Below are 12,978 nucleotides of genomic sequence, written 5' to 3' on the forward strand. Positions count from 1 at the left end.
CTTTAAGTATCTGAAACATCTCATTATAGAGAAGGGAGAGTACTTGCTGACGATTTTGACTTGTTCAAATTGAATTGTACAGTGGGAATTACCAGGAGCAAAAACCCTACTGAAATCTAATGAAAATGTGAATATTTCATTATGTTGTGTCATCAAATCCACTTTTTATTTCAACTAAAAATATTAAACTTTCAGCATATAAAAAATGAATCTAATACTGTTAACTTAGTAAGGCTGAAGATGTTTATTGAAGTCTGCAAGGAATTTTAATACAACTATTTGGAAAAAAAGGCAATACAGAATACTTAATACAATGAAGTTTAGATCAGGCTGTCTGAGGTAGGAAATGAGCGAGGGAGAAAATAAGACTTGAGCAAGAGTCAGGACTGTTTACTTCTTCTTGAATACTTAATTCAAGAAATTTTTGTTTATGGTGTTAATTTTGCCAAAATGTACAGCCACCTGATTTTTCTTGTAGTACATTTAAAACTGTTAAAAATGAGTAACACTTTTCCTCAGGAACTTTACCTTGGTGGTTTTGAAAATTCAATTTAACATCAAAACCTACAAAACTATTGCATCTGTAGAGTCTGTCAGACTGAGACTCCTGTTGGTATAACTGACATTTATAACATGCTGTTGTGCCACATTCAGTGATTTGTTGAATACCTTTTCAGATCTCAGGTAGTAAAATGACTGTGGTCTCGGCAAATTTCATTTATTATTAAAAGTAAGAACATCACAGTTAATTCTTTTCTTATATCCAGTAATGAAAGAGGGAAGCACTTCAAAATATCTTTAAAAATGAATGTATTGCATGGCCAGATCTGAAACATTGTGGAGGATGCATAAATGAAGTGATTTTCTGACAGCTATAACTCTATTCAGCGACTTCATTCTTTATTTCCAGAGCAAGTTAACATCACAAAATCCTCAGGTTTGAATAGGTATTTTTATGACAAATTGACTTCCATAAATGGTTGCAATGTGGTGATTGATTTCTGCAAAGTGAAGAGAAGAGCAGGGCTTGTTTGCATGGGAGCAGGGTTGCTCTTTACGTGGCACAAAAGGCAAGATAGACTGACTTTTTCTTTAATCTCTTTTCCTAGATCAGCCAGAAGCAGCCCTCTTACTTGTATTTATAGTGTTGTCTTCTCAAGCTTGCTATGCAAGACTACAATTAGTCTTGTGCTAATTGTACAGCTGCTACATTGATTCCACGAATACCTTGGCAAATAGTGCCTTCATTAGTTTTGGAGGTGTTAACCTTTTGAATAATACTATTTTATATCACGGATGTCAGGATTGATCCTGATGGAAACAAGCATTACATTGCCAAAACAATGATTTTTTTTAACATGTCCCAAAGCCTAAGATAAACTTTCTGTAATTGTTCTTATCATGGTTATTCTTTTTAGCTTTTCAATACACCTTTCACAGTAATAAAATGAGTTTTAAAAACAAATAAACAATTCAGACATATAAGGTAGTTGTATTTCAGAATATACCTAGTTTTTGAAGGTGCTGCAGTTGTGAAAAACCAGCATATAGCAAAGCACAATTTAAATCCTGGATAAGATCTGTAGTTTTAACAATTGTTCTTATTAACTGTTCTTAACTATGAACTCTTTTAGAAGTTAGTAATTCTTTTTAAATTCTTAATTATTAGCTCCTAGTTATTATTCTTAATTATTCCTGCTAACCATCAAAAAAAGCTATTCTTTTTCAAGTATCCAAAAACAGGATCAACACCTCTTTCCTTGATCAAGGACACAAGTGGACTGATGCTAATATGATGGCTTTTTGCTTATTGCTATAGGGTGAACACGGCGATGGTGGACTTGATGGCATTGATGGAGAGCAGGTAAGCTATGCTTCAAATGTGTAGTTCAATTAAAAACCTATTTAACCTATTTTGAACCTATTTCAAGGTTCAAAGGCACAGATTTCTGCCTCTTTGAATGGGCTTTAAACCTGAACAGAAAATCAGTTTAGTGTTTGGAGTTACATGTCTAATAGAAGTTGGATCCTGTCAGACAGAATTTGTGAACCGCATTTATCAGAAAGAACATTCATTATTTTTTATAATTTCTTCCCTCTTTGTGAGTCTAGGGAGACAATGGACCTCCTGGGCTTTCCGGAGAGAAAGGCAGCCCTGGAAAACGGGTGAAGTATCATTTATAGTAACAAGATTTTACAAAAATGTCTTTCTGAAGTGTAATGCCTGTGACTTTTTCTCTAATATATTATAATATCTAATATATATAGCTGCCTGTTCTCATATATGATGAGGCCTCTGCTGCAAATCAGTGTAGCTCCACTGATTTAAACAGATCTGTGTTATCTTGTCTGGCCTCTCTCTACCACAGATACTGTCTCTACCCACACCAGAATTGTTTGTACTCTTTTTATAACTTTAGGGCAGAAAAGGCCCCAGAGGAGAATCAGGTGAACGAGGAGAACCTGGTCTAAGAGGGGATCATGTAAGTGTATTTCTTCATTTTTGTTAGGTTGCACTAATTTGTGCTTATATTTTCTGAAGGAGCTGCCTGAGATATAAGTTATTTGAAGAGTTTTTCATGATCCTAGATGGTGCAGTACTTTCCAAAGAGTATGGCATATTCCAGGAGTTCTGTGCTCTTCAGATGCAGATGGACTTGTGTGTTTTGATGCATTGCTTGGAAGCAGATGTTTAAGCTTCAGGTCTCCAACTTGTTCCTTGCATTTTTGTTTTATTTATTTGTTTTTACCATGGACAGATAACTCCTTTTGGAGCTGTTTAGTCCTACCCTGTGGTTCTCACCTAATAGAGGGATTTCTCTATCACTTAAAACCCAAGTGAACTGACTCTTTGTTATAAATTTATAATGATGCAAAGGCAAGTTACTTCTTCATGCTGACATTTCTTCAATGCATGCTTTAGAGCTCTCTATATAAATGCAGACTCTGAGGGCTAAAATTTCAGTGGAGGTGTACTACAACTTTGTCTTATACGTATTTCAAAGATCTTCGTTCTAGAGTCAAGGATAATGTGATGACTCCTGTCTTCTAACACTTATGAAAGAAATCAGGTGCCATGGTAACTTGGCCTCTTTGAGGGATCAGGATTTTATATGTGTCTAGCATTAAGTGGATAAATGAAACTCCATTCTAGTATGACCCTGTATGAGAATCGGTAGCTAGGTGTGATCTTAATTCAGTTAACAATACCCAAACAACCAGAACAGCATCACATTTTCAAGGTTTGCTTTGTTGCCCATTGGAAATATTTATTTTTACCTCTTTGCAGAAGAGGTAACTGTGGACTTTGCAGAAGAGCTTATATAGCGTTCTTGCAAGCGTGTTCATTCAAAATAATGTTTATATTCCTTTTTGGCTGCAATAATAAATGTCATTAATCTTATTTCCATATCTTGTGTCTGTAGTTAGATTAACAAAGGTATAGTCACTGAAAATGCTTAACTTTCTGCTTAACTTTTCCAGGGAGATCCTGGGATTAACAATAATGTTCCTGGTCCTAAGGGTGAAAAGGGAAACTCAGCATGGCAGGTAAGCAAGTAATTCTGCATTAAGAAGAGTAAGGGTTTGGATAATTGCCAAGTTGTATTGGCTGTCCATTGACAAAGCAGCTCTTTTCTTTCATTTTTCAGTTTGCCTTTAGTGTGTATATGCAACACAGAAAACTTTAAAATGTGCATGATGTTGGGTTTTGTTTTGTTTTATTTTTTCATTAAAAGAAAAACAAAGAGTTAATGAAGACTATGGTAATATTCTCATGGAATACACCATCAAACTGGGCTTGAGCTAAAGCAAGATATGGATTTAGTATAAATATATCATTCTATCTCAATTTTATATCACCAAATAGAGAGATTCCTGGTGATGGGCTGCAGGGATTTTTTTAAAAACCCTGCTGGGAAAAATGTGTTGGATACCGTAAATGTGTTGGATGCTGTACCCACTTTACTATGTAACTGCTATTTTCTCATGGTGACGAGACTCCAAAACTCCATTTTGGCCTGTAGAACATAAGAACTTGGTTATGTGCTGATAAAGTGATGTCTGAATTTTTACTGGGTTTTTGAGCCATACTGCAAGAAAGTAAATCTAACACAAGAGCGCAGCCCATTAACTGTCACACTTAATTTAGATCAATAAGCAAAGATAAGTAGTAGGAAAGTATCTGTAATTGGTGGTGGATGATGGTTTGAAATTCAAAACAAGCATAGTTTCACTCTCATTTATAATTGATGATCAGGAACTGTTTGCAGAAAACAAGTCAGCATTTAGCATGATGCAACTGATTGAAGTGAAATTACTTAGGAGAAGAATAAAAGAAGGACCATAAAAAGAAAAATGTGTAATTACAAGAAAAATAAACAGTATTTAAAGTGCTTGTTCTTTACTTTGTTTTGCAGGGAGACCCAGGACCACATGGACTCCAAGGAGAGCAGGGTCATGATGGCCCTAATGTAAGAACAGTAGCCAATACAGGTTGAAAATAACTGATCTAAGATGCAGTGGGGTTCCCATTGAGACAACCAATTTTTCTCTTCTTCCTTTTATCCCACATGTAAAACTCCTGCAATGAGAAGGAACATAAATCTTCTACAGTTTTCATAGTTCAATATACTTGGCTTCAAATTTACTAGCTTATATGTATTGCAGTGGTTTTTGTTGTTGTTTTGTTTGTTTCTGTTGTTTGTTTTTTAATCAGGAATTTGCTATAAAATTAATTTCAGGTCTGATTCACGTGAAATTGCAAGCCTTAAATTCAATGCAGCCTTTTCTGTGAGGCTTAATAGCCTGGTAATTTTGCCATAGATATTTTTATCCCTCCTTCTTCCCTGTAACAGTAAGTTCCATATGCCTGCTGCTCTTTTTCATCCACTGGGGACTGGAACCTATGAAATCGCCTCCTATAGTCTGTTAGAAAGGTTCCTAATGCTAATGTATAAGATCATGATCACTTCTCATCCAAGCTGCAGAAGCATTCTGAAGGTTGCTAGTGATGTTAACAGTCACGTTCACTAGCGCTTCTGAACAGTGTGCAGAAGGAAGCAGTGCATACCTTTTGGCTCAGAGGTAGAGGAGATGGCTTTTTATTTTAGCCAAGGAGCAGCTGACTGGGAAGATGTTTTCCAGAATTCTGTTGAGATGTCTTCCCTCTTTACTCACTAAGGGCTTTTCTTTGATGATGGTAATAGTTGTGTAAGGATTTCTGTCCCAAATTGATTCTTTTTTTCATTTTTACCTTTAAAAAGTGGGATTTTTCTTTCTTCAGAAATAGTCTCTGGTCTCTGTAAGTTGAATGTATTTACTTAATTATAAGTTGTTTTTTCACCTTGCTTGGTGTTCTGGACGTAATCTCATGCCATTCCTTCCTAGGGAGCAGAAGGTCGAAGAGGCCCTCCAGGTGTAAAGGTGAGTGGCTAACACTGCTGCTGTCTATTTACATGCAGTTATATGTCCAGCCTGAGCATTTGTTCCTCTTTACTGGAGAAATTTCAGTGTGATTCAAGACAGAAGTATTCAGCAACAAAAAGTCTATTTCAAGCCAAGACAGCCTCAGGTGAATGTACTAGAGGCAGTCCTGGCTTGAAAGATTTAGAACTGGAAAGGAGAAAGACAGCTTTTGTTGAAATAAAAGGACAGACTCTTGTATTATTAAGGCAAATTTGGGAACACAAGTAGAGGAGAGACTGTTGCTAAAGATGAGGGATGAACGGAAAGGCTGCAGGAATGCAGGAATATTTCTGAGATTGTGGTGTAAAATGTGAAGCAAATGGAACTGATATTTTGCGCTGTATCTCAAGTGTTTGTCACACACCGTATACCAAAAAAAAAAAAAAGAAGAAAAATCCACAACAAAACAAAGCTATTAAATTCTTTTGCTGTTCAATTGAGTTTTCTTAAGTGGAAGTTGAAGCAGAGTGAAAGCTGCTTGGAACCACTGGAAAACATTCTGTCAGCTAATACTCTGTGCAGACATGAAATGATTACCTGTTGATATGCATATGATAGGTGTTAATTTCTTTTCTTCCCCCCTGCCCCCACCCTTTCTTTTTTTAATGTTTGCTTTTGTTCTGGCAGGGTGGACAAGGAGATCTGGGAGAAGCAGGTTACCCAGGAGATCCTGGTTTTAAAGGCCCACAGGTAGCTAAAAGAACTTTAGAGATGATCTACATGTTAGCTGTGGAGAAAATGAGTTGTCAGTCTTAATCTTTTGTTTTTCTTTTGGAATGCTTTGTTTTCTTCAACTAATGAATATTATGAGGAAAAATCCTTGGCAAATAGACTCTGTGGCCCTGAGGAATTAAATGGGCCAAGTTTCTCTTTTTGTTTATGCAAATGCAGCTTCTAGTGAAATCAAGAGGAAAGTGAGTAGCCAGAATAAATAATTTAGTCAAGATGTCTCTAGCTTCCAGGATAATGTCAAGCAGATCTTCAAAATGAACTCATTAGAAATTTCTATTAATAAGTAGATAATTTTATTGCATTTTTGAATGTACTCTATTTACAAACTGTTGAAATTGTGAAAATGATATACTTACTGACTGACAAAACCAATGAAAAAATCCTGTTTAAAAAAAAAAGGGTTTGTGGAGTTATTTTAAAGAGAACCACAGTGGTAGAATGCTTATTGTAGATTCCAGTTTTAATATTCTCCATCCACTGACAATATCGGCATCTGGAGAAAGCACGCCTAGTAGTGTGTTGTGTGACGTCTTATTGATATCCTAGACATCATAGAGGCTCTCTGAGTATAGCCCTCAGGCAGTGACCTTCTTAGCTGCTTCACCAGGTCTAATTCCTACAACCAAACAGCCAGGAGTTTCACCTGTGCATTGAGGCTTGCAAAACAGGCCCTTGAATTCTGGTCATTGCAGTAATCTAATCTTCGTTGAAAGACTATGAACACTGAACTGACTTTTCTTTCAATGTCTGTTTATGTCAGGGCCCAAAAGGACTACAAGGGATCAGAGGACCTCCAGGACCACAAGGCATGCCAGGCCCTCCGGTTAGCCTTAAATAAATAATATATCCTTGCTGCACACCTTAGGGCTTTTCATTTTTCAATGTTTGTGTTATTCTTCTAATGAGTTTTTAACAAATGTACAGAGCGAAGAAACTGAAGATTTTTCAGTATATTTCTTAAGCAAACTGATGGTCATATGAGGCTGCAAATCTTGAGAAATAAGTTTAGGTGGGTGAATAGGAAGAGAAATTCAGAGTTAGCTTTAGATTCCTTAGCTTTAGATTCCTTTCTCAGTTCCATTGTATCAGGAGTAACACCATGGCTTGCAGCACCTACTGGTCCAGATGTACACTGGATGAGTTGAGGGCATAGTTAGATATTCAGCTTGTCAATGCTTTCATTAAAATATGACCTGTGAGATTTAATGCTAAGTTATGATGAGGTTTTAACTATTGAGCACTGACTGCTGATCTTCCTTGCATTTGTGTGATGCTGTTGATTTTGGGGCTCTTATTCTGAAATTAAACCAGTATAACTCAGGATTAGAACATCTGACTATGTCAGCTTTGGATATCTACTTTAGTCATGTTCAAGCTTACATACCCATTTATACGTGTGTATATTTATATATATATATATTCATATTGCTTGTGCTTTCACTGTCATACTTGTAATAGCTATGTAGATAGAAAATAATATTTATATCATACTTAATAATACTTCGGAAATTTTAGAGTAGTCACACAGACACCAGGAAATAACTTGAATGATAGCTTGATCCATAACTTATTGTGGTCCTCAAAAGCTTTGGCAAAGTCTGTTTATGTTCTAATGTCTATATTGATTCTACAATAATTTCAAGTGACAGTGAATGAATCTTGAGTGTAATGAAGCCTTGAATTCTTCATTGTATACCATTTTACTGATATTTCTGATTACAGGCTAGTCCGGGTCCCCCAGGTCTACCTGGCTCTGTTGGAAAGCTAGGTGCAAGAGGAGCAAAGGTAAACATTTTTAAAGCACTTGATTGCAGCAATATGAGCACATCATTCATTATTCTGACTGAAAAAGCATGAACTAACACTTGCGTTGTTGATGTGGAACATGTAAAAATTAAGTTTCATAAGAATTTTTAGATTGCATGGGAAGGCAAGCAATGTGTTCAAGGTCACTTACCAGTGTCAGAGCTATACTATGAAGCTATTAGTCAGCATGACTGCTGTTCTAATTGCTGTTGTGGTCATGGTTCTTGATGGGACCTGGCTTCTCACAAACTGTAGTAGGGGTATGGCAGTGGTGACCCTTGAGCTTGTTTTAAGATTATTAAACTCTGTCCAATCTATTGAAAATAAGTACCAGTTAATGAAGCATAGCTGTTCATTTTAACCTTTTTGTTCCAGATTCCTAGCCAGTTCAAAGACCCCTGACTGTTAGGATGGTTATTATAAAGGAATTAATATGTTGAGAAGAACTAAATCAACATGAATTTCAACAGAAAGGCTTATCCTAATACACGGTCCACATTATGGCTCAATTACTTGTAATAAATGTTATCCCTTACTTTCCTATAATTAATGTGCATTGATACAGGAGACTATTAAATAACAATACGTGATTTTAGGTGTTTTTGAATTTCTGGATCTAGAAGGCTTAACGAATACCAGTTAACAAAGCCTTTTTAGTCTTTTTGAAGAATTACTACATTCAGTACAGAGAGGTGTCAGAACGTCAGAGTGCTGCTGTGAAAAGAGTCGCTGTGTGAAAACACACAGTGACAAAGTTAGGAAGAAACATTGGATTTAATCACCTTGTCTTTTGCTGTAGCCACCATATTAACTGTTTTTTACTGGAATCACTCAGAATCAGAGTCTGATTCTGTGCTGTTTACATTTGGGGTTCTTGTTAGAAGAAAGTTCAATAAGAAAGTGAAAACCAAAAAAAAAAAAAAAAAGGAATGAAAGAAAAGAAAACTTGCAAGAGGACTAAGAACACAGACCAAACAGCCTTCCTGAGAAATATCCTCTGCTACAAACAGATGCTTTCATGCTGGTAGAATTCCAAGATATGTCCCGCCTACGTTAATATAACTTTTCCTAGAAAACACTCTTGCCAGTAGGAAGTTCTGTGTAACAATGGGAGGTTTTTCTGAGGAAAGCCCATGAGGTTTTCTCATTGTCTTCCGATTTGCCCAGTACTTTCCAGTTACATACCCAAGAAACCTTCTCTCAAATATCATCTGTAACAGAATGTTTTGATCTGCATCACATAGCTTGTAAAAAGTATAAGCGCAATTCAGTCTAGCAGACAAGTTTACATTTCAGAAACAAGTTCTCCTGAATGAGCCAAAATAATGTTTGTTACATTTCAATTATGACAGGGTGAACCTGGTGATCCTGGAGAGAAAGGCCCTCTGGGACCAACTGGACAGAGAGGTGTACGAGTGAGTCTTTCTGCCCTAGTTCTGGACCCCTGTAATTCAACATTCATTCAGCTGGATCAGCTCAGTTCATTCCCTTCTTCTATTTTCAGTTTGACACAGTTAAAATGATTTCACATTTGGTTCTCAATTTCCTTATGGAAACCAGATTCCTTGTTGTCTACAGATAATATATTTTCACTCAAATTCTCTATATGTGCTAAAGAGAATTTGCTAGAGGTAGGTCACACAGTGGAGAATGGCCTTAATCCCTTTTTCTCTGTATGGATTTTGCCATCATTTAGACTGTGTCATGATAGCTTGTCTGACTTCGTCAGTATCAGCAGCCTGGACACAGCACTGTAATGGGAGGTCTCTTTTCCAAAATGGAACCGGATATAAATCCAATCCTTTATTAAAAGCTAACTGATTATATTCAACCTTTGCAGGGCATGGATGGCAGAGACGTGCATGGTCCTGAAGGGAGCAAAGGAGCAAAGGTAAGTGTTGGGAGTCAGAACGTCTCTCAGACTCCATTGCACAAGGTCACTTTTAATGGGACCATCAAAGTTGATTCAAGAGGGATGTAAGATGTGGCCACAGTGTGCTCCTGAGGTTCAGGAAGAGGCTTAGCCTTCCGACATCCATCCTTGTGAGAAATTCTGAAAAGGGTTATCTGAAACTGAAACAAATGTGGCTGTGACCTCTAATTCTGTTTCATGAGACCTTAGGAATGTGGTTTGGTACAAACACAGATTGACTCTGGAGATGACTGAAGACTGGAGTGAGAATTATGCTCCCATTCTGAACAAGTGGTGACTTACAATGGTAACACATGAGAACGAATGGGAAGGAGCTGCTCTTTTGATATCCACTCACCCTTTCCTTGGTGTGTATGAATATAGGGGTGTAAGTTGAACTTTTTGGAGTACCCAGTCTGCTTGACTAGCCACTCTTGTTTTCAACTGAGTTGTTTCCTCTTGTTTGGGAAACAGAAGCAATCCAGTGGATTCACTGGAGGCGCATCTGTTTCACTCTCTGATCTTTTTGTGGGAGAAGAATAATGCTGCAGAAGCTTCAGAAAAGGTATGAAAGGCTTTCCAGGAGGCTCTCCAACTGATGACCTCTTGGTTTTTTTTTTCAAATGGCTTATTACAAAAATGACTCTTGATACTTCTTGCTGTGCAAAAAAAAAAAATCTGTTTTCTTGCCTTCTTAGCCCCAACAATTTCCTTTGATGGGAGATTTTCACAGGTTACGTGTATATTATATATAAGACTAGTTCTTTTAATCTCTTCAAATAAAATAAGTAGGAGCACTTGTTTATTTCAGGGAAGATCCTCCTTGTTACAAATGAAGAGAAAAGGATTCTGCTAAATCTCCTTGTTGTTATTCATTGTTTTAAAGGACTGACTTAAAGCCCTTCTTATACACTGATATATTTGCCCAAGGTTTGGCAGGGCTTAGATTAAAAATATATATATAATTAAAAATAAAAATAATTCAACCCAGAATGATGATCCAGAAAGAATTGGTTTTCCCCTAATAGCTAAGTGCATAGGCTTAAGATTGCTATAAATCACAGAGGTACACAAGTTAAATTGCACTCTTATTTATAATGTGGGGTCTATGTGCATGTAACTTTCTAGAAATAATAGTATAAAGTCATGTGATAAAAATCTGCTGGGCAAACCTTGATTGCTTTGTGATGTTTGACAGCCATGTCTAGTTTCATAGGAAAGAACTCTTAAAACAAGGACATACATAAGTAGTGTGAATTCTGCTAGTTACTCTAATGTCAAGGAAAGATAAGCTTCCATTCTCATCAGTCTTCCTGAGAGTTCTCATTTTTGATACACAGGCAAAGAGTATGCCAAGAACTGAACTAACCCAAAACAGTTAATGAAGTTACTTCTAATATGCCAATAATATGTTATAGTATCACTGCTCAGTATGGAATGTACAACATTCTGAAAATGCTTTTAAACACTGCTTTGAATATTTTGTTTTACTCATGATCACTGAATAAGATTACTGCTGTATTTTACTAGGAGTCATAAATAATTTTTGTTAAAACACTTATTTGAGAAATGGGATGCTGTTGAAAATTCAGAAACTGTTGGAATGATTTACAATGCTCTTGCTTTACGTGAAAAAGTTGTTAATCTAAAAAGGAGTCTTTTGAGACCAGAGGAGTAGCCGCTGCTACTTGAATGGACTGGAACACCAAGAATAATTTTGAAATTCTTTTTGGTTTAAAGAAATTAAACGCTAAGCAGATCACAAAGTTCTAGATTCTTATGAAGTCTTATTTTCTTTCTATTGGCAGGGACAACCTGGATTCATAGGGTATCCTGGTCCAGAGGTATGATTAAATGGACATGCTTGCTCTTATTATTTCTTGTTTTACACTGTTCTCGTTTGAAATCTGTCTGTCTTCTCCCTTCATATAAAGTTCTAAATTTCACTAATTTTCAGGGAGAAGATGGAGACCCAGGTATTCCAGGAGCTAAAGGACCCAAAGGAGTTAGAGGTAGAAGGGTAAGAATGATAAATCTGTTAACTCTGTAAAGAGTTCTGTAAGTAAAGCCCATATGTCCTGAGTGTTTCCAGCTCACAGTGTAGTTTTAGAGGTTTTTCTGTGCTGAAATTCTGCACTTGTATGTGGAATTATAAAGAATAAAACTTTTGTTTCTATTTACAGGGTAATGCTGGCATACCAGGTTCCCTGGGAGATCCAGGGGACAAAGGACCATCAGGACCTATGGTAATGTACTTTTATTTAAATAAATAAAAAATATATATATATATATATAAAGCTCTTAGTTGCTCTTAAACTCACTTCTAGATTAATGGAATATTTGATAGTGTTTTGTATGATAAACAATACTTAACCAGCCTGGGGGCACAAGAAAGAAGATCCAATTCTGATTGATACTGGTCCTCAAGAGCAACAGGTAGTGAATATTTGAAAAAACAGGAAGGAAAATGTGCTGAGAAATAGGTCAGACTACTGGTCTGCAACTCTTTCAGGTGCTCAGAAATCTGTGCTGAGCAATGTTGTCTCCTCATATTTCAAATTAGCAAATGATTATTGGGGAAACACTGTATGCCTGCATTTTCTTTGGCCTACAGAGTCATAGATGGAGATATGTTATCATAGTCTGATTTTCTGGATCTGTATTTAATTTATTTCAGGGTGCCAAGGGACCAAGAGGCACCATTTTAATGGAAGTAAGTAACTACCTCACAGCTAACTGCATTGTACATAGAACTAAGTTTTAGTCATCATCTACTTGTATGCACTGAATGCAATGAGCACATTTAATTGTTAGAAAACAGTATCTTTCTCAAATACTTTTCAGAGTACAGTGAGTACAGTGGGTCCTTCTGTTTGGCAAATAAGGAAAAAAGTATGCAGATGGATTTACACTATTTACAAACTTTTGAGACATTCATATTCCTGTACCTGTTACCTCATTCACATCAGTTTAAACACCAGCTCAGGTTTATGGTTATTTCTCACCCTGTTGTAAAGAAAGGCATTTCATCAGCAATAGCTGTTTTCATTGGGAATAACAGG

General features: G+C 36.5%; 1 protein-coding gene across 1 annotated transcript in view; it reads left to right on the forward strand.

Annotated features, from left to right (window-relative positions):
- Positions 1-12,978, forward strand: part of COL6A6 (collagen type VI alpha 6 chain) — a 47,304-nt gene that overhangs the window by 22,961 nt on the left and 11,365 nt on the right. Inside the window, 15 exon segments of the mRNA XM_048078023.2 lie at positions 1,820-1,864; positions 2,113-2,166; positions 2,421-2,483; positions 3,484-3,549; positions 4,419-4,472; positions 5,389-5,424; positions 6,094-6,156; positions 6,959-7,021; positions 7,921-7,983; positions 9,357-9,419; positions 9,845-9,895; positions 11,725-11,760; positions 11,874-11,936; positions 12,100-12,162; positions 12,594-12,629. Coding sequence (XP_047933980.2) covers positions 1,820-1,864; positions 2,113-2,166; positions 2,421-2,483; positions 3,484-3,549; positions 4,419-4,472; positions 5,389-5,424; positions 6,094-6,156; positions 6,959-7,021; positions 7,921-7,983; positions 9,357-9,419; positions 9,845-9,895; positions 11,725-11,760; positions 11,874-11,936; positions 12,100-12,162; positions 12,594-12,629 — 819 coding nt within the window.

This window comes from Anser cygnoides, chromosome 2 (assembly GCF_040182565.1).
Source record: "Anser cygnoides isolate HZ-2024a breed goose chromosome 2, Taihu_goose_T2T_genome, whole genome shotgun sequence".
NCBI lineage: Eukaryota > Metazoa > Chordata > Aves > Anseriformes > Anatidae > Anser > Anser cygnoides.